The sequence below is a fragment of the Solanum stenotomum genome, chromosome 9, assembly GCF_019186545.1.
Source record: "Solanum stenotomum isolate F172 chromosome 9, ASM1918654v1, whole genome shotgun sequence".
Lineage (NCBI taxonomy): Eukaryota > Viridiplantae > Streptophyta > Magnoliopsida > Solanales > Solanaceae > Solanum > Solanum stenotomum.
This window is the reverse complement of record NC_064290.1, coordinates 2,681,803-2,702,296: the sequence shown is the minus strand read 5'-3', so window position 1 is coordinate 2,702,296 and position 20,494 is coordinate 2,681,803. Positions and strand designations below refer to the sequence as shown.

The following is a 20,494-nucleotide window of genomic DNA, read 5'->3' as shown; positions in this document are numbered from 1 at the left end:
CCTCACTATTGTAACCTATAAATAGTTCAATTCGTTCCATTCATTTAAAAGATATTCTAAATTAAAAGTCATTAAAAAAAACATTCATAGAAAAGTCTGACTACAAAAGTCTATTGTATAGGGTGAGAATTGATTGAATACACATGACACTCGAGGAAAAGAATGAAGAGAGACCGGGAAAGTTGATTCCCCGAGAAGGAAACTATCGATAAAGGGGGAAGAAAAATACTCTAAAGGCTAGAAAAGGTTCAACACTAATGACGTGGACAAAGAAACAAAGGGAAACAAGATAACAAAACGTTCAAGTGAACGGACAAGCTCGTACAGATCTAAGGGGTATAAGAATATTAGTTGGCATAGCTAATAACATCTCTACGCGACCACTATTTATTGATCTTAGGGGTCGTTTGGTGTGATGGATAGGGAGAGTTAATCCCGGGATAACTTTTAAGTACCTTTTATTTCCTTGTTTGGTTGGAAAGTTTGGGATAACTTATCCCAGGATTAGGAATTAGTACCGGGATAAGTTATCCCTCCCATATGGTGGTATAATAATCCCGGGATAATTTATCTCGGGATAGAATAGGAAAATGACAACTATATCCCTTTAAACCCTTTGTATACATCATTTTTCACATTTATGTATATTTACATTATTTTTAATATCATGTATACTAATATTCATTACTTCTTATTTTTAGGATAATTATTTATATTTTTCTATTAAAAAATTACACTATATAAATATAATTTTTATTTATGAATTTATTTGACTAATTCTTATGTTTATTTATACTTTGATTTCCCATAAATCTTTTTTCACTTTAATAAAACTTAGAGGGAAATTCTATTTTTAAGCTAAATAAGAAAAAAGTTATATTTTTAAATAGGGATAAGGGTCTAAAAAATACCCCAACTTTGGTCGGATTTGTTGTTGTGATACAACTTTCATAAGGACCTATTACCATTTAATACCGTATTTTTTACCCCTGAACTATTTAATAGTGTATTTTAAAGGTATATATGTACCCACGTGGACACATTACTATTCATAATTTTGCATTATTTTTTATGTCCACGTGGGCAAATATATATATTTAAAATACGGTATTAAATAGTCTAGGGAGGTAATAGGTCCTCATAAAAGTTTAGTATCGCAGCAGCAAATCCGACCAAAGTAGAGGTATTTTTCAGACCCTTATCCCTTTTAAATACATATGGTACTTACCATGAGAATGCATAAACAAAAATATTTAAGCTAAATAAAATAAATGTTTTATTTTTAAAAATAAATAATTAAAGTTTGCAAAAAAAATATTAACTAAATAAAACGAAGGGTAATTTTGTAAACAAACAACTTGTTCTTAAAATTTATGCAATATATATTATTTTAATACAACAAACCAAACACTCAATAAGAAATAATTTTAACACAAATTTATAGCTGCTTGCTCTAGTTTTGGCAGGTGTTTTAGTGCAATTTTGGTCAAGTCTTAATAGACGTTTTAATGCGGTTTTTGTTACTGATTTGGTGGATTTTTTGCTGCTGTCTGAATTCAGATTTGGTTCAATTTTTGTGGTTATTTTTATGCAAATTTTGTCCAGTTTTAGCTGTTTTAATGCAGTTTTTGCAGCTGCTTTGGTGTATTTTCGTCACTTTATTGTTGTTTTCTTGAAGCATTTTTGGAGTTTTGATCCAATATTTTTGGTTATTTTGATACAGTTTTTACTTCAAATTATGATTGATTTGTTTTTAATTAATATTTTACTTATGATAGTGAAGAGGAGAGGCTTTCCAGGGCCTATTTCAATTCATATGAAATACAAATTTAAACATATCACGTAATTTATTTTTAAAAGTGAATAAATAAAGCTCCATAAAAATACATATAAAAAGCCTAAATAAGATGAAGAATATTTTTGTAAACAAACAACTTATTCTTAAAAAGTATGTCATGCATATTAGTTTTAATACAACAAACTAAACAGTCAATAAAAAACAATCTCAGCATAACTAATCCCAGCATAACTAATCCATCATAACTTGTATTCAAACCAAACGACCCCTTAGTACTTTAGGGCCTAATTGGGACATTTCTATTAGCTAGTGCCTCACTATTATAACATATAAATAGTTTAATTTGTTCCGGTCATTTGAAAAGACATTCTGAATTCTAACCGTACAACAACTCTAAGCATTAAGTTCCCCTTTGTTTTACTTTATATGTTAATTTTATTGTATAGTTTGAACCTTTGAGCTTTTGATCATATCACATAAATTATTTTATCAGTTACGTCAAGGCTTTTCTTCGTTACTCAACTATATGAAGTGTGTAAGGTATTGACAGGAGCAAGTGGGTAAAAACGACACTGAAACAATGTGGGGTTTCTGTTGAGACAATGCACACAACACACATTATGGATACTATGTATAGCAGGCTGAAAAAAGGATATTTGAATAATCATGGCTATGAGGAGAAACACATGCTATGCAATTTCCATGAAATTATGTGCCTTGTCCCCCACCCCCAACCCAATCCTCCTTGGCAAATAATATAGTATTGGCTGAAAATTGTTTTTTTCTTTTATACGATATTTATATTGGTGGAAGATATTAGATGTTTAGTAAAATAGACAAATTGCGTATAAATTGGCTCAAACACTCCTAATTTAACCCCAAAAAATGGTCTTATTTTCTTTTAGCCTTTTTGAGGTGAGGTTTATATATGAGTGGTGAGAGAAGGGAACTTAGTTGAGGTGTTTATGGTTTAATTAGAATTCTGCACCTAAGTTATACATTATAAAATTTCAATCATTAAAAAATAATTATAACATATCAAGTCATGTTACATACTGACACAAGAATCATCAAAATTAGAATATTGTCCACTTTATTTTTCTTACATTTTCCATCATGTATAGATCTGACTAAACATGTCAATGACCTTCTATATGTTTGATACATAAATCTTAAATGTGCTTTATATAACATTTGAGAGAGAAAATTCAAGACAAGAAATATAAAGATAAAAAAAGGAAGAGGGAGATGAAAACTTCTATTCAAGATGACAATTTAATAAAGACATGCCCCATACAGGAAGATTTGAAGGTCTGGGCCAATAGATAGTCGAGCATTGTAGTATATTAGTTAGTATACGTATAGTATTTTATTTTCCTAATTTCCTCTATTGCATATTATTTCATGTGTCCCGTTTATTTCGCTATTTTATTGTTGGTTTTTGTTCTATCATGCTTTGATTATATTTGTTTTCAGTTGAGGATTTATCGAGAACAATTAAGATAAAGCTAAGGTATGTGTAGTTAGATCTCATTTATGTATTAGATTGAGTATGTTGTTGTTGTTGTAATGAGCACCCCAGAGTTAGACAAACGCAAGTGTATATACAAAACATTACCCACACATTAATTTGGGATAACATGTAGATGAGATTTGGCTACCAAATACATACATTAAATTAGTTTTGCTTTGCTGATTTTTCTATAGATATTCTTGTACTAAAGTGATTAATTGGTTGATCTAACGACAGAAAGTTACTCATTTAATCCTATTGTTTCATTAATGATTTGGTTGGTACTTGGTATATGTTTCGTGATGAACTAGAAAATGATTATTTAAAAAAGGTACATTATAGTATTTGGTTAGTTGAAGTGGTTCCTTAAGCCCCAATATTTCCAGCAATTTTAATTTGTTTTAGCACCAGAACGTACACAAATAAACAAAGAAATATCTATGCAATGAGCCATGTTTAAAAATACCTACTAAAACCAACTGAGATAAGATAAAGGGGAATTAATTTAACCTGGGATCGAAAAAAGAAAACTTGATCAAATAGTTTGCGAGGGACATTTCTCACTTCGCCTCTTATCTTTCTCTCACACTGTAGATAGAAAAGTAGGACGGTGGAAAGGTACATTCAATCGTTGAATCGCAATATTTCAGAAAGAGACTCGCTGTTGCGGAGATATCGGCACACACATCACCATCACTAACATGAATATCATGATGAAAATATGATTTAGTCTTTATGTGATAACAACTAGGAAAAACTGACAATAAGAAAATAGGACTGGATCCCTGCAGATTCTCCTGCCTGTACAAACCACCATACCCTTTTGTCCTAGAGTTTCTGCCACCATTCCTGAGATGGATTTTCTAGTACATCCTGGACATACCATACTGAACAGTCCCTACTTTCCTATGAGCTGCACCAGTAGTAGCTGCTGCAGCCGCAACTCCAATTCCACCATATTGAGATTTTGCCTGCAATAAGTTTGTGTCTATGGTGATTCGGTCATCAACACGATCTGGTTTTGTAACTCCAGCTCGCATCATATAGAATGGGTTGCTATCAATATTTATAGCAATATCTGGGGATAACTTAGCAGCCATTCCACATGGTGCCATTGGCTTTGAACCCCTCTCTGTTTCAACAGACCTTTCTTGCTTCACCACCCCACTTCTGTCGTAGTTGTACACTGAAGACATAATCTGAGGGGGGCCTACTGCATTCCTGACTTGAGGCCTAGGATCATATTTTTCTCTATTTCCCGAATCATAAGCCAAACCTGGACCAACAACCTTTCCTGGTTTGGCTGCTGGATTTAAATAGAAGATTGTGAACCATATGAGCATCACTAGAAAGATCACATTATTATAGAAAGTCAAACCACCAAAGTATTTCATTATTGACGGAAAATACCTAGAGCATTTCTTGGCTGAGCCTGTAGGGTTCTTGTTAGACTACTTGCAAGGCCTTCAGAATCTCTGCAGTTTCTACTGCAAGACTCTTCACCATTTTGTCGGTCTCTCATATTGGCAGCAATAGGCTGTTCCTTCAAAGGGTTTGGATTTGAATGTACAACTGTAGACCTGCAATACAATCACCGTTTTAACATTTCTAACTTAAAATAACACCAAACAAACAAGTTTATACAATAAACTTTCAATTCATTCATCTTTTTTTTTTATATAAAGTTAAAGTTGTATTTTTCACCATTAAGGGTATGCTGGCTACCTCCAAAAAGTTACAAGCTAAAACCATAATAACATAGATCCTAGGAAATCTACCAACTGTTCTACGTCTTCTATACCATCTTAAAAAGAGCAAACCGAAGGCTGACAAATATTGTACGAATGCATATACAAATTTACATCTGAAGCCAAAATTAAGATGCATATAAAGCATGAATTTAATAAGCAAGCTAGTATTTGAATATCTGAACTAGTGACGGCCTGATTAAACATACTACATAAATATATAGAGAGATGTTAACACAGAATTGCAATATACGTTCATGCAGGGGACATCCAAAGCTAAAACATCAACTGGTTTTCCCTAATAGCACCAACAATCCAGTCAACTCAAATGCTTTATACCAAGTTGTCATATAAAAGGAAAGATTAAATATTATTCCTAGACTAGACAGTGTTATAAAGGAGGAAATTTGAACACCAGGACTCATGATCACCTTGGAAGAGAGACATGCTTCCTGTCCATCGGAACCACTGGAACGCCATTAGCACCGTTCTCTTCCAGGTGAGCGAACTGTTTCCTGAATTGATCAACAGCACTGCAAGGAAAAGCAATATGTAGTCAGTAAAACAAATCATTTGTTTAGACGGGTAAGCTGATGAACAGATGTCAAGAAAAAAGATACTACCTCGGATACAGAAAATTAGTCCTTTCTACACCATTCAAGTAATCCTTCCTCAGCTGAGGATGATACTCTAGTATCTCCCGGAATATTAATTCCCTGAGGTCCTCCTTCGTCACTCTTCGCCTCTCAAATTCAAACTCCATCTTTGAAATTGACTTGCATGATGGTTCCCTTTCAGATTTAGCCAGACCCTTAAAATAAGGATCAGCTAGTGCCTGATTTGTTGGGTGGGGGTGTATTAGTAATTACTATGCAAGAGAACAAATTATACTAAAACATCCAAAAGAAAAGAGTTCAAAATAGTATGATCGGCATGATAACACGAACCTCTTCAGCAGTGGGTCGGTCCTTGGGGTCAAAAGCAAGTAACCTTTCAAGAAGTTTAAGGGACAAAGGATCAGCATTTGGAAATTTCTGAGCAAAAGAAACAGGCTGCTTCTTTCTCATGCTAGTTAGGTATCTCCTAGCCTTGTCATTACGCACCTGCAACAGCCACAAAAAGGACTAATGAGAAACACAAGTTTTGAGGAAAAACTGTCAAAACGTAATGTTAATTGAATTCACATACACGAGAAATTGTATCCATTGAAGGCGTTCCAAGCAGATCAGTCATTAAATCCAGTTGGTGAACTACATTTTTTCCAGGAAAGAGTGGCTTCCCCGTGAGAACCTCAGCAAAGATACAGCCTATGCTCCATATATCAATTGCAGGGGTATACTGCAAGCAGAAAACCATCAAAATTTGTAAAAGTGAGAACTACATGCAGTGCAATGATTATGAACAAATTCCAGGAAAATTGACACTCTACTAAGAAGGGTGATTGACATTCCATAATGCACAAAAGGATCAGCATATTCCATATAAAAGGTAAAATGCAAAGTGTTCAGCAAGAGCAGAGCATGTAAACAATAATTCTGATCCATGAATAAGAAAGCTGTACAATCAGAAATAACATGGGAGACATGCACATATACATCCCACGTTTAAGGCCAACACCACCCTAAGTTGAATGTATTAGAGGACTAGGGAAGTAGATACTGCAAAAAATTTATTTTTATTTTCATAACCATGGTGTTCGTGCGGGCCAGCTTGCACGCACCTCGACTAATTCCACGAGATACCTCCCCCCCCCCAACAAACACACACAACCAACAACATGTACCAAGTAACTCCATCCACCAAGGCTAGGAGCCTAGGACAAATAGGAAGAAATCACCTAGTGTTTTTTTTGTCTTTTGTTGGGATTTCAACTTGAGACCTCATAGTTCTCACCCACTTCATGACCACTAGGACACACCCTTGGGTGCTATTAATCATAAAAAGAAACAAATCAATGGGTTAAAAGTGAGAAATACTTCTAGCTTGTGACAGCACCTAACATACAACATTTCAATCTATTAACCAATGCATTGATCACATGTCAAGTTTTCTGGGACATCAAACTATTTGTTTACTAGAAGTACAATGAAAAAAGACTTGGATTAGAGAGAAAAAGCAAACAAGAAGAAGTTGTATTCCTATTTCATCACTTTAATTTGATTGTTATTTCTATAATCCTCTTTAAAAGAAGAATTCACATACTTTCGTGACCTTTTCCACTGCAAACTGATAAAGGCATGATCAATATATTATATTGATGAAAGAAGTTTTAAGGAAATCCTAATTATACCTTGGAGTAAAATGAACCGCATAACTCTGGAGCTCTATACCATCTAGTAGCTACATAATCCTGCAATTTTCACAAGTGAAGTTACTACAAGAGTGAAGACCAGTAAAGATGAATATGACATGTCGGTAATATAAAATACGTTCAACAGATAAGTGGGGGAGTGGTGGAGGAAGAAATATGTGAACATTTATAACTTTCAATATCACCTACCGTCCAAAATATTGTGGTAGGTGTATCGTTGAATGCAACTCTGGCCAATCCAAAATCACAGATCTTGAGCTTGCAATTTGCATTTGCCAAGATATTTTTCGGCTTTAAATCTCTATGGTAGACATTAGCTGCAGAAAAACAAGAATCATCGAGATTATGTTAACACACATGAAATGATTAGTCCACTTATTGATGCCAACAGGGCAGATCAGTGCCCCATTAAGACACACACAAACATACTCCTCTCCGAAATTTGAAAATAAGGGGAAATAGATATGTGTAATACTATAAGCACTCAAAACTCTATGGGATCAAAAGATGCAGCAAAAGACCAGACTGATTTACCTGTGTGTATATATTTTAAGGCACGAAGCAACTGATAAAGGAAAAACTGATAATGTTCCCGAGTCAAGTCATCATTAGCCTTGATGACTTGGTGTAGATCTGACTCCATGAGCTCAAAAACAACATAAATATCTTTAAAATCCCTCCTCGAAGGTGGCAACATAATATGCTTGATTTCAACTATATCGGGATGGCGCAGAAGTCGCAAAAGCTTTATCTCCCGGAGGATCCGTGCCGCATCAGATATATGTTCAAAGATGTCATGAATTTTTTTAATTGCCACTTTTTCACCAGTGTGTGTGTCAATGGCTGAGCAAACGACACCATAGCTTCCTTTCCCTATGACTTCCTGAATTTTGTATCTATTTGCATCACCATATTCAGAGAAGAAGTCCATCTCTGCTGAACTCTGCAATATGGTACATAAACTCAGATTATTCATTTCAGATAAATAGACAAGCATTCAACATTGTTCATCCACAGCTCTAAGCAGCATCCAAGAGATTCCCTAGTAAATAATTGTCATATTTCATCCATTCTATGAGTTTTGCAACTGTTTAGAAGAAATGCACAAGATCACAACTAGTAGACATGTCATTTACTAACATTTGTACAGAGAGAGAATCTAACAAACAAAAGTCACCTTTCCAAAATATGATTCAACAATATAGAACAGTCAAAACCTGAATGCTGCAAAATACCATTCTTTTATTAAAGTAAAGTGAGCGTATTACCAAAACACAATATGATACATTACATAGAAAAATTACCTAGTTTAAAGCAAGTAAAACATTTGCTCTGTGTATCTTTTCTTAGTGGAATTGCATATAACTTGTATATTGTCTGTAATGAATTCACTCAAAGTAAATAAAATAACCAATGCACGAAGTAATCCATCTTCTGAAATTTAAAAGTGTCAGAAAAGATGATACTTTTAACTACAAAATCATCAACATGCTTAAAGAATGATGATTGATCCATTCAAAGAACAACCCCTATAACTCCATCTGCACAAATTTACAATCAGGAACCTTCTAACTTTTCAAATGATTGAAAAACTTTCATTCAGTTTTGGCGGCCTCAAGTACAAAATCATGCCTCCGAATCTCAGTTAGTTGACGGAATAAGTGATCCAATTTACAACTAAAAACAAAGATAGAAATAAACGAAACTACCCACTGGGCACAAAAGAACCAGATTCTGACAGAGACGAAAAATGAGAGTGGTGGAAGGTATCAATTATCAACTCTTTTCAGCTATCACTCAAGAATGACATTGTAACCCACCTAATCATTTCCACATCCACCCAAGAAAATTACTAATTCACCAACAAATTCACCAAGAACCTAATAAATTCAAATCCCAAAATCACAAGAAAATAACCATTGAAATCAGAAAACAATGCACGAACAATACGATAAACATAGCCATAAAGCTAAATTTCCAAAAAAAGGAATAAAAATCTCACTTTCTTTCGGTGATCAGGCTGCATTTTTCTGAATAATTCCAGAAACCCCACAAACCCAGGTATAAATCCGAATCGAGTGATCCAAATACACAAGAGTCTAGAATTCAGAAATTCAGCCGCATTTACCCCAACGTCCTCTGCTACGAATGGCGAAAGAACAGTCCCAGTCCCACCTAATCCTCTTTAAATTGTCCAAAACTGGTATTATTATTTTCACGTTATCCTGATCCTTCATAAACTCTCCCTCAACAAGAATCATAGAAATGGGTTCAACATTTCCACAAAATACCTCCTAAAACAAAACCCTAAATCTCAAAATTCAAAATTGCAACAACTCCGGGAAGGGATAATTAATAATGGAGTATGAAATCAAGGAGATATGTGGATCTGAAGAAACCCTAGCTGGTGGGGAAGAGGGAGATCTGACACCGACAATTTTGAGGTGGGGTTGGGACTGTGGGGTAGTTGGGTTAGAAAGAGAAAGAGAAAAAGGAGAAATACAAAACAAAGGAGTATATTTATTTCTAGTTTCTCATCCGACGTTCGATATTCACAACTCAATTATCATATTAGAATATGAATTTGAATTACACATTATGAGATCCATACTCTAGATCTTTTTTAGAGACTCAAACTCAAAAAAAACCTCATGTTGATAATAGGTATAATACGTAAATTTATTATTTGAATTGGTCTTAATTGACATTTATTATATCTATATTTGTGTGTATAAATATTGACTTAAATGTGTATAAAGTAAGACATTGTATCTAATTTGTTTAATTTTATACAAGTTAGAATACACGTTTAAAGTTAGAGGACATAAATACTAAGATGAAAGTAAATTAAAGTACACAATTATAATATATTATGTATTGATAATAATAGGATAATAATATTTTATTTTATTACTCTAATATAAAGTACTTCACGTATTATATTTTATTAGGTGCATGTGATGTGAGTGTGTATCTTATCTGGATACAATACATTAGTGACATCTAAGCGGCGTGTGCATTTAACACACTCAAAAGAGAGAAAAAATATATTTTCTAAATAATAAATATTCATATTAATTTATTTAATACTAGACTAGATAATTTTATTAGTTTATTTAATAGATATTTTTTTTATCTATGTACCTTAGATTTTGCAATGAAAACCTAATTAATACATAAAATAATGGAAAAGAAAGGCATATCCGTGATGAAAAACAAAAAAAAAGGAATCGGTGCTTAAAAGAGAACCACAAAATTGGTTGGTATGTTATTAGTTTGGAAAGTTGAGTAATACTGTGGTTGCATGCATCTTTCAACTTGATCTACCATTAATAATCATCATAAGATTTTTTCTTTTTTCCCGTAAAAATAGAAAGACTGTTTTTTTAAAAAAATACTCCAATATAACAAATCAAAATAGTTATGATAAAAAAAAAGGGGGAAATTGTATGAAATAGCAAACTATTAATTTAAATTAATAGTTCGGTATATAATTAGTCATTTTCGGTATACAAATGTATAAAATGTTTGTATAAAGCGAGAGAAAAATGTATATACAAATACAAATACATATATTTTGTTCATATATACTTATAATTATACAAATACAGATCTTATTATATAAATTACAATGTATAAATAAATTTATACAAAACGGAACAATTTGTATAAAATTGGATTTATCTAGCGAATTAAACAAATCAAAAGCTTTATAGCAAACATAAATTTGTTATGGAGCACAATTATACAAACTATAATTATAACATACAAATATTATTTTTATGTTTATTATATGTGAAAGTTGCTCTAAAAAAATATAACAATTAAAAAAAAACATGACATCTGATAAGGATAATCATATATCCCAAATTAAGAAAAAAAAATTCGTCCTATGCTGTATTTATTGCACAAGGTTAAGGTAATATTTAGGCGTTACGTTATGCTATTAAATAATTATTTTCCAAAATGACTACTATAATTTGTACATCATCATTTAAACTGAACAAAAAAAATTAATGAACGATGTAAGGAAAACTGTAATTATTTATTCATGACAGATAATTATATCAAATCAAATAATTTAACTTTAGTAATTCAAAATAGAAGTAAGAGTACAATTGTTATGGAAAAAAAAAATACTACATTATTTGTATATCAAGTGTCTCTATTGATTAAGATGTGACATTCAAACTACAATGTTGTCTAGCTGTGTTTCTTTTTCTTTTAATCCAACTTTATTTTTTTATTTTTTTTTTATGACAAGGGAAAGTCGCTATTCTTTAGGTGAAAACAGGATAAAACCTCCGCTCCTATGCAATAGCTCGCAAATCACATAGGAAAGGTAACTTGCACTAAACAAGTCCGGTGCGACAAGCTCGACCAGATGGGAAATCCCTTGCTTTCGCTGGCAAGGAGTTTCGAACTTGAGACCTCCAACATAGAAATTTCAAGCCCAATTAACACTAACGCAGATAAATAACTTTCAAAAAATTTCCCGACATCAAAAAAACCTTGCAATAACTTCTTTTATTCCAATTTAATTATGTAAACAAAGACAAAATTTCAGAAGCAGTGACAGTGCCATGAAATTAGGGAACACATAAAGGGTGATTGTTGAAATAAGATAAAGAGTAAAACAAACATGGAATAAACATGTTATAATTGATTAATTTACAGCTTTCAAATTGAAGTTATAATTAATTTAAATTTATATCATATAAAATTTATTTAAGAAAAAAATATTTTCTATNAAACTACAATGTTGTCTAGTTGTGTTTCTTTTTCTCTAATCCAACTTAATTTTTTATTTTTTTTTATGACAAGGGAAAGTCGTTATTTTTTAGGTGCGCACAGGGTAAAATCTCCGCTTCTATGTAATAGCTCGCAAATCACATAGGAAAGGTAACCTGCACTAAACAAGTCCGATGCGACAAGCTCGATCAGATGGCAAATCTCTTACTTTCGCTGGCAAGGAGTTTCGAACTTGAGACCTCCAACATAGAAGTTTCAAGCCCAATTAACACTAACTCAGATAAATAACTTTCGAAAAGTTTCCCAACATCAGAAAAACCTTGCAATAACTTCTTTTATTCCAATTTAACTATGTAAACAAAGACAAAATTTCAGAAGCAGTGACAGTGCCATGAAATTAGGGAACACATAAAGGGTGATTGTTGAAATAAGATAAAGAGTAAAACAAACATGGAATAAACATGTTATAATTGATTAATTTACAGCTTTCCAATTGAAGTTATAATTAATTTAAATTTATATCATATAAAATTTATTTAAGAAAAAAATATTCTCTATCATATTTTTTTTATATTCAAAACTTAAATTTAATGTTTTAAAAAAAATCATATTTATCGCACCACAATTTTCGTCGGCACCCATACATATTATTGTTCCCATCACAATTTGGTAGAGTGATGAGAAAAATGAGTGACAGCAACCTGCCAACTATCAGTATTTTTTGTACTTATATAATGTGTCGGTTCCAATAAGTTTAACTCTGTTTCTAACATTCTACTGCCGGTTTGTTTCTTCATATGCCTTTTTGTAAATTTATTTACAATGTTAATATTTTCTGTATTTTTTTAATATTAATTTTGATTAATTCGAATTTATATTAAAAATATGGCTGATTCTTGGTAAGAAGCGTTTTCCTTTGAAAGAGCTTTATATAGTGCAAATTTAAAATAGTCAAACTCCAATGCGGATGTTGAATTGGACAAAAAAAAAATTGACAATTTGAAAGATTGATTGTGTGTTGACGTTAATTTCTTGATTATTCATGTGGTTTCGTTGAATATTCGATATGGATAAAATAATCTAGTAGATCTAACAGTGAAGTAATATATAAGAACTATGCTTGGTAATATTAACTTTTTTGTCGGTTCGACAATTTTTTTTAAACAAAAATCCACTAGATTCAAAACAAGTTACTACTTACTATTACTATTAGGTATTTAATACATACTTAACTTATCGTTGAGGTGATTGATCAGAGGAGGATCGTAAGTTTGAAATCTTTTAGTTAAATTTGTCGGATGAGGTCTGACTAGTATGATATATCTTTTGAGTATAACTTACGAGCTATTGTAATAAAATAATATTTATCGTATCAGAAAATAACAACCGCATCTCCTTTGAAGAAAAAAAAGAAGCTTATTTGTGTGAGTCTTTACTGCTAATTTGTTTCCATATTCATTTTCTCATCGACATCATTGAAATTAATCAGAAACGTGCCTTCACAGGACTACGTACATCAAAATAAATTACCACTATTATAAGGTCCTAATCAAGTTCTTTTGACATCTAGCATGTCGATAAAATTGGATTTTAAATAATTATATGATGGGACTTAATTAATTTTCCAGCTGGCTATTAAAAGCGTCATTAGAGAGTTGTCAAGTCACTACACAGTAATCTAATTAATCATTGTAATTAGCAGCAACATTAAGGAGATTTGTCAATGTTAGAGAGTAGCTTTTGAATCAGTTGCTTAAATGAATAATAAAGCACCAAAAGGGGTTGGTGTGAAAGTGATGCCTTTCTTTTCGTCAAACTAATTAAGGGAAAAACGATTAAAACATTTTTTTTATTTTCTTCTATCAGTTGAGTTTGTTTCTATTTATATTATACGATCAAATATATATCCCTATCGTTATCAAAGTTAACAAAAATACACCTCTTTTAAAGCACTTTTCCACCATGATAAGGTAAAAGCCACGAGGCCTAACATTTGGGTGAGGTGAACGTCACGTGGCATGCACCTCACCGCTCCTTTTTTCCTTCTCTTTATCCATTTACAAAAACATACAACAATAAATATAGTGTAGTTTCACATGTGAGGTCGTAATAGAGTGGTGCGTATATGACCTTATTCATATCTTATACAGGTAAAATGTTGTTACTAATAGTTATAGGTATTACCTCTTCAATTCAAATAAAATATATTAAAACACGTATGAAAAAGAAATACAAGCAAAAACAAATGATTGCAGCAATAAAAAATGTGGTAATTAAATCAAATGAAATAATATGTTGACTTTAAAATTACATGATTACACAAATAGTGAAAAGCACTAGAGACTGATACAAACAAAATTATGATAATTTTCATACTCCTTAATTAACGTGAAATGATAGGAATTTTCTTTGTCCCCTCTGCACAAACGTGTGTTAATTAGTACTTAATTAATAAATTAATTTGGGTCATCAAATTGTTCTAAAAGTAAAAGTTACTGTAATAATAGATTCTGTCTGCATAATTCTATTGTAGCACCAGATACATATGCATGCAATTTGCTATATTAATCAAGTGTTTATGGGCTAATTATTGATTAAGCAAAAAAAGCAGATTCCATGTCCCTTTCACAGAACACAAATTGATATATAGTACTCTATATAGTTATGATAAAGTTTTTAATATTTACAAATAAAGTGATCAAAGTTGCACATTTCAATTAATTAAATATTATATACGAAATTAAAATCAGAATTAAGGAACCAAAAGTGTTAATATAAGTTATAACCCCCTAAAAAATTATTGGATAGTTACTTCCTAGCAAAGATAGAAACCCATAACCAACCTAAATAAAGCAACCTACCAAAATTTCTATAAAATGAAACATCTTAATCAACTTTAGCATGGGTCGATATCATGCATAGTGGAACAACTAATTAATCGCAAACATGAGTGGTGATAAAATGATTAGAGATGTATTCATTCTTAATTACAAGTCTTGTGTTTGAGCTCCTTGGAAGTGCTGCTTATAGAAATAAATTCTGCAATGTACAAATCTATATTAAGTCAAAATCCAATATAAGTATCAGATATCGAGAAAAAAATAAAAACCAAAAACAAATTAGACGAAAAGTTTGAAATAAAAGCTCCAATCACTAAACTTTTGTTGTGGAAGAACGAATGGTGCAACTATTGACACCAAGTCACAAATGTGGGGAATTTTAATTTTAAAGAGAAACAAAACCATGTGCTAAAAAAAGTAGGATGTAAGTTGAATTATCGATTAAAAAAAAAAACTCATTTACTTTAAATTGCGGAAGCTGAATCATTTCTTTTCTTGTTACATAAAAAAATCTGGTGGTAATTTTACTTAGTAGATATAAGCTAATTTGAACAATAAAAAAAAAATCTATAAAAAGGCGGATAAATAAGTTCATTATTTTACTATATTTGATTTAAGAACTCGAAAATAAAATAACGTTTGGCTAAATCTGTAAATGATATTCTTTTTATTAAAATAATATTCTTGTTTGTTTCAGTGATTCACGATACAAGAAAAAAAAGAGTTCAAACATTATTAAAAATGAGGTTATAAAAATGCATTCAGTCGGTAAAGAAAAGAATTTGATTTAGTATTAGTAAAGTAATTCAGGTCAATAAATCGATCATTTCTTGATTTCTATTCATTTAAAGTTTAAATATTTTTAGTAGATATCTTGTGAAATTAATCAATGAATAAAAAAAATGATCTGAACACTATTATTATTGTTTTAAAAAATCATTTACTTTAAATTGTGAAAGGTGATATTTGCTTCTTTAATTCTTTCCTCCTTCCCACTATTTTTCTTTTTTTTTAAAACCTTTTTGAAACACCAACTTTTTTTTTTCATTAAAGAAATATGTTTTCTGTTTCTTTAAGTTAGGACAAACGAAAGCTGAAAATTCGTAGGAACAAACCACAAAATATTTCACATTTTTTTATCGGAGCTTCTGGTGAAAAGATCGTGTAGAGTGAAAACATCTCAACCATAGAAAAAGACATTATTTGGTTCCGTAAATGGTAAATCCCGCTATATGTAATATGATAGCTTGCAAATTATACAAAAAAAAAAAGGTAAATTACATTAGAAAAGTCTTGTGCGATGAACTTAACTGGAAAACATGCAAGGAAATTCGAACCCTAAGACCTCTCAATTGGTGTCATATGCTTAATCAACTTGGTCATCCATACGAGTAATTATTTTTATTTTCTTACTGTTTGGCTAAGTTTTTTTATTTTATTTTTGGAACAACTGTTTGGCCAAGTGTCAACCACATGATTTTATTCTTATCGAAAGCTCAATTGTCATTACCTAATTTGACTTTACTACATAATGAATGCAACCATGTCTTTTTTATCCATCGAAATTTTATAAATGAGTCACGAGTTTCAGTTGCCAATACCTGTTTATTTTGGATGGACATATTGCTTACGATTTATAATAATTAGTCATAATTAAGTGAGGTTTGGCTGAACTATTCTTCAAGATTTCTATTTTCAACTGTAGTCTAGAGCTAGTGATAAGTCTAGCAAGTTTTCCACAAATACTTAATGAAATAGTCGAGATTGTACAAGTAATTGATTCGAAGAACATCATTGGTAAGATGACCATCAACGGACAAAAGCCTCTCATTATTATTATTTCACTTTTATGCTTCAATCAGGCCTATATTCGCATTTGAATGATACCAATCGAGATGGCTTTTTCAGGGACTGGCCTCTTCCCTGAGGCAATCCCTGGGATTCAAAAGAGTGAGAAGGAACTTTCTTAATATTTAGAAAAGAGTACTCTCTCAACTATCACAAACCATAATTTATGACCTGCGAGGAAGCACACATACTTACTCTCTCACGCATTAAATTTTTTCTCCATCAAAATTTTATAAAGAAATCACGAGTTTCAGTTGTCAATGCCTGTTTATTTTGGATGGACATATAACTTACGCTTTATAATAAGTCATAATTAAATTAGGTTTGGCTGAACTATTCTTAAAGTTTCTATTTTCAACTCTAGTCTAGAGCTAGTGATAACTCTCGCAAGTTTTCCACGGATACTTAATGAAATAGTCGAGGTTGTACAAGTAATTGATTGAAGAACGCCATTGATATTATATTTAGAAAAGAGTACTCTCTTTTGTCTCAACTATCACAAACTGTAACTTATGACCTGCGAGGAAGCACACATACTTACTCTCTCACGCATTATTTTTTTCTTATATTTGTTAAGTGTAAAGTTGGTTTATCCGAGTTATTTGATTTTAAGGAGGTGTTAGGTGTAAGGTATAAGATATAATATTTCCAGAATAAAATGGAATTATTTATTTTGTGTTTGGTTTGAAAGTATTAAGTAGTCTTTGGACTATTTATCTCTCAATTTTTATCATAGTGATGTGATAAGTTATCTCATATACATGGTGGGATAACTTATCCTAGAATAATTAATTCCGGAATAACTTGTTTCCAACCGAACGACCCCTAAAAGTGGATAAATATTATTTGAAAAATTACCTAAATACACAACTTATTTTATCATATTCTCTAAATTTCCCTACCATATGAAAAAATTGCAGAAATCTCTACTCTCTCTTGTTCACAGATACATCACTCTTACGCGATGTATCGGGACATGATGTATCGGATGTTGAGTAATGTATCCGAAATTGAGATGCGATGTATCGGGACATTGAGTGATATATCCGAAATCCTTAAATTTTAAGGAATTTTTGTAATTTGAAAAAAATAGGAATAAATTTGCGTAAAATATACATTTTGTTTAGCTAGATTTGCGTAAAATACTTAGTGAAATGTAGGTTTGTAGCTAAATTTATGGCCCATACCCTGTATATTGGATCAAAGTAAAACCCATGTTCTTGGAGACAAATTTGGGTCATCTGGACTCTCTCGCTCTCTCTCTGTTGGGCTTTGTCAATTACACTTTGAGTTCGCAGGCCCAATAATAGTGTATCAATTCAAAATGGGAAAAGTACGCGGTTAAGCAAACTTATACTACTTAATTACTTATCATAGTTATAGTTTACTATAATTATCACTCATGACTAACATTATACATTAATTACGTGGTCTGACTTTGAGTTTGTATTATTAGTCACGTTTGTATGCCAGAATATACAAATACATATGTATATTATACAATTATCTAACCGATATACATATACAATTCACCTCTCTCCACTCTCTGCCCTCTCTCGCTTGCCTCTCTCCTCCCTCTCCCAATCTCACTCGCCTCTATCCTCCCTCTCCCAATCTCGCTCGCCTCTCTTCTCCCTCTCCCAATCTCGCTTGCCATATACAAATACATATATATAATATACAATTATCTAACCGATATACATATACAATTCACCTCTCTCCCTCTCTTTGCCCTCTCTCTCGCCTCTCTCCTCTCTCTCCCAGTCTCGCTCGCCTCTCTCCTCCCTATAACATGTAGCTACGAATTGTAATTATCAAACTATAGCTATAAAGAGTAATTAGGCTATTTTTGGGTGGCTATATATAAAAGTTACTCATTCAAAATTGATATTGATTTGTNGACTTCAAGTTTGTATTAGTCACGTTTGTATGCCAGAATATACAAATACATATGTATATTATACAATTATCTAAATACATATACAATTCACCTCTCTCCCACTCTCTGCCCTCTCTCGCTTGCCTCTCTCCTCCCTCTCCCAATCTCACTCGCCTCTATCCTCCCTCTCCCAATCTCGCTCGCCTCTCTCCTCCCTCTCCCAATCTCGCTTGCCATATACAAATACATATATATAATATACAATTATCTAACCGATATACACATACAATTGACCTCTCTCCCTCTTTTTGCCCTCTCTCTCTCACCTCTCTCCCAGTCTCGCTCGCCTCTCTCCTCCCTATAACATGTAGCTACAAATTGTAATTATCAAACTATAGTTATGGAGAGTAATTAGGCTATTTTTGAGTGGCTATATATGAAAGTTGCTCATTCAAAATTGATATTGATTTGTTCTATATCAATTATCAGTGTATCAATTCGCTTTGTATTTGTTCGCTCTATATCAGTGCATGCCTATCTGCTCACTTGGAGTTGTATTGCTTCGATTTTTATCAACGTATCACTTCAATCTGTATTTGTTCGCTCTAATACATAGTAAATTAATACACTGAGGGAATCAATATGTTGTATTGCAATTTTTTAAAAGTCAATTATTGCGTTATTTGGTAATTAACCAAATTCTCCCAATGATTGATAATTAAGGCTCAATGTACTACTAAAATTTTCTCATAAAGAACTCACATGTTCCTATTGAATTATGGAAAAAGGAGTTGACAAAAAAAAGTAAAATAGAAAAAGGACGTAACTATATTTTTCTTTAATCTATTGTAATAGGATCCCTTTGGGAAACAAACAAAAAAATAAATCAAATGCTAATGTCATTTTTTTTTTCTTCAATAAACAAACAACCACCAACTATAAGTGATCTTTCTTGGCAAAGGAAATTGCCAAAAAAGAGCATATGAAACATAAAGAATTGGTCCAATATTGGAGACTTAAAGCTAATTTCAACGAAATCTTGAATTGTAGGACAAATAATCTACAATAAGATACAAATAAACCAAAGTCCATATGAAGCAAAAGAAGCAAATCGTAAAATTATCAAAAATAATGACTGAATGAATGAAATTTCTTTTGTCTACAACTACATATGTTGAATTTGAATCCTGTGTACGAAAAAATCTAAATAGTAAACAATACTTTTTTATATTAATTGATCTTACACAATACAAATTAAAATTAATCGAGATTTCAATATAAATACGAAAACAATTTACCATTGTTTTGAATATTGAGGTTGTAATTGTCCCGTGTGGATATAAAAAAAAACTTGAGATAGATACATATGAAGACAAAATAAATTCTCAGTTATCATATGTGACGTGTTGAGTCCTTAATTTATTATTGTGTTGCTTTCTTCCTAAAACTTTGACAAATATATATAGCCATTTTTGTCATTATATGTGTACATTACTGGACCCCTTTTGACATTTATGAACTATTTTCGATGTCATAAATATTTTGTTTTCATAGATAGAATATATTTTTCCTCGGTCTCTAGTTACTTATCCAATATTCTTTTTTTAGTTGTCTTTAATTACTTGTCTATTTTGTCAAATCAAGAAAGGACAATTTTTTTTATCTGTTGTACTCTCAATTAATTATTTTGAAAAATGTAGAACTTCTTGAAAATCTTAAGTTTTTAATTCATCCACTTCAAAATTAATAGGGATAAAATGGTAAACTTACTATGTTAATTATTGTTTCCTTAATAGGTGTGTCAA

At 31.7% G+C, this 20,494-nt stretch overlaps 2 protein-coding genes across 3 annotated transcripts in view; both read right to left on the bottom strand.

Annotated features, from left to right (window-relative positions):
- The window catches only part of LOC125875815 (probable galacturonosyltransferase 15), a 222,935-nt gene that overhangs the window by 65,392 nt on the left and 137,049 nt on the right, over positions 1 to 20,494 (bottom strand). The gene's annotated exons all lie outside the window — the stretch shown is intronic.
- Positions 4,020 to 9,881, bottom strand: LOC125875814 (mitogen-activated protein kinase 20-like). Of its 2 annotated transcripts, none has more exons than XM_049556853.1 (10): positions 9,373 to 9,881; positions 7,905 to 8,313; positions 7,560 to 7,687; positions 7,350 to 7,409; positions 6,248 to 6,397; positions 6,007 to 6,162; positions 5,683 to 5,894; positions 5,491 to 5,592; positions 4,722 to 4,891; positions 4,020 to 4,617 (listed from the first exon to the last, which is right to left on the bottom strand). In XM_049556853.1, exons 1-10 carry the CDS (start codon positions 9,394 to 9,396, stop codon positions 4,175 to 4,177), a joined length of 1,854 nt encoding a protein of 617 aa, XP_049412810.1. In that variant the 5' UTR covers positions 9,397 to 9,881; the 3' UTR covers positions 4,020 to 4,174. The 2 variants fall into 2 exon arrangements, with proteins under 2 accessions (XP_049412810.1, XP_049412812.1); XM_049556855.1 differs by having other exon boundaries at positions 4,020 to 4,614; positions 9,373 to 9,864.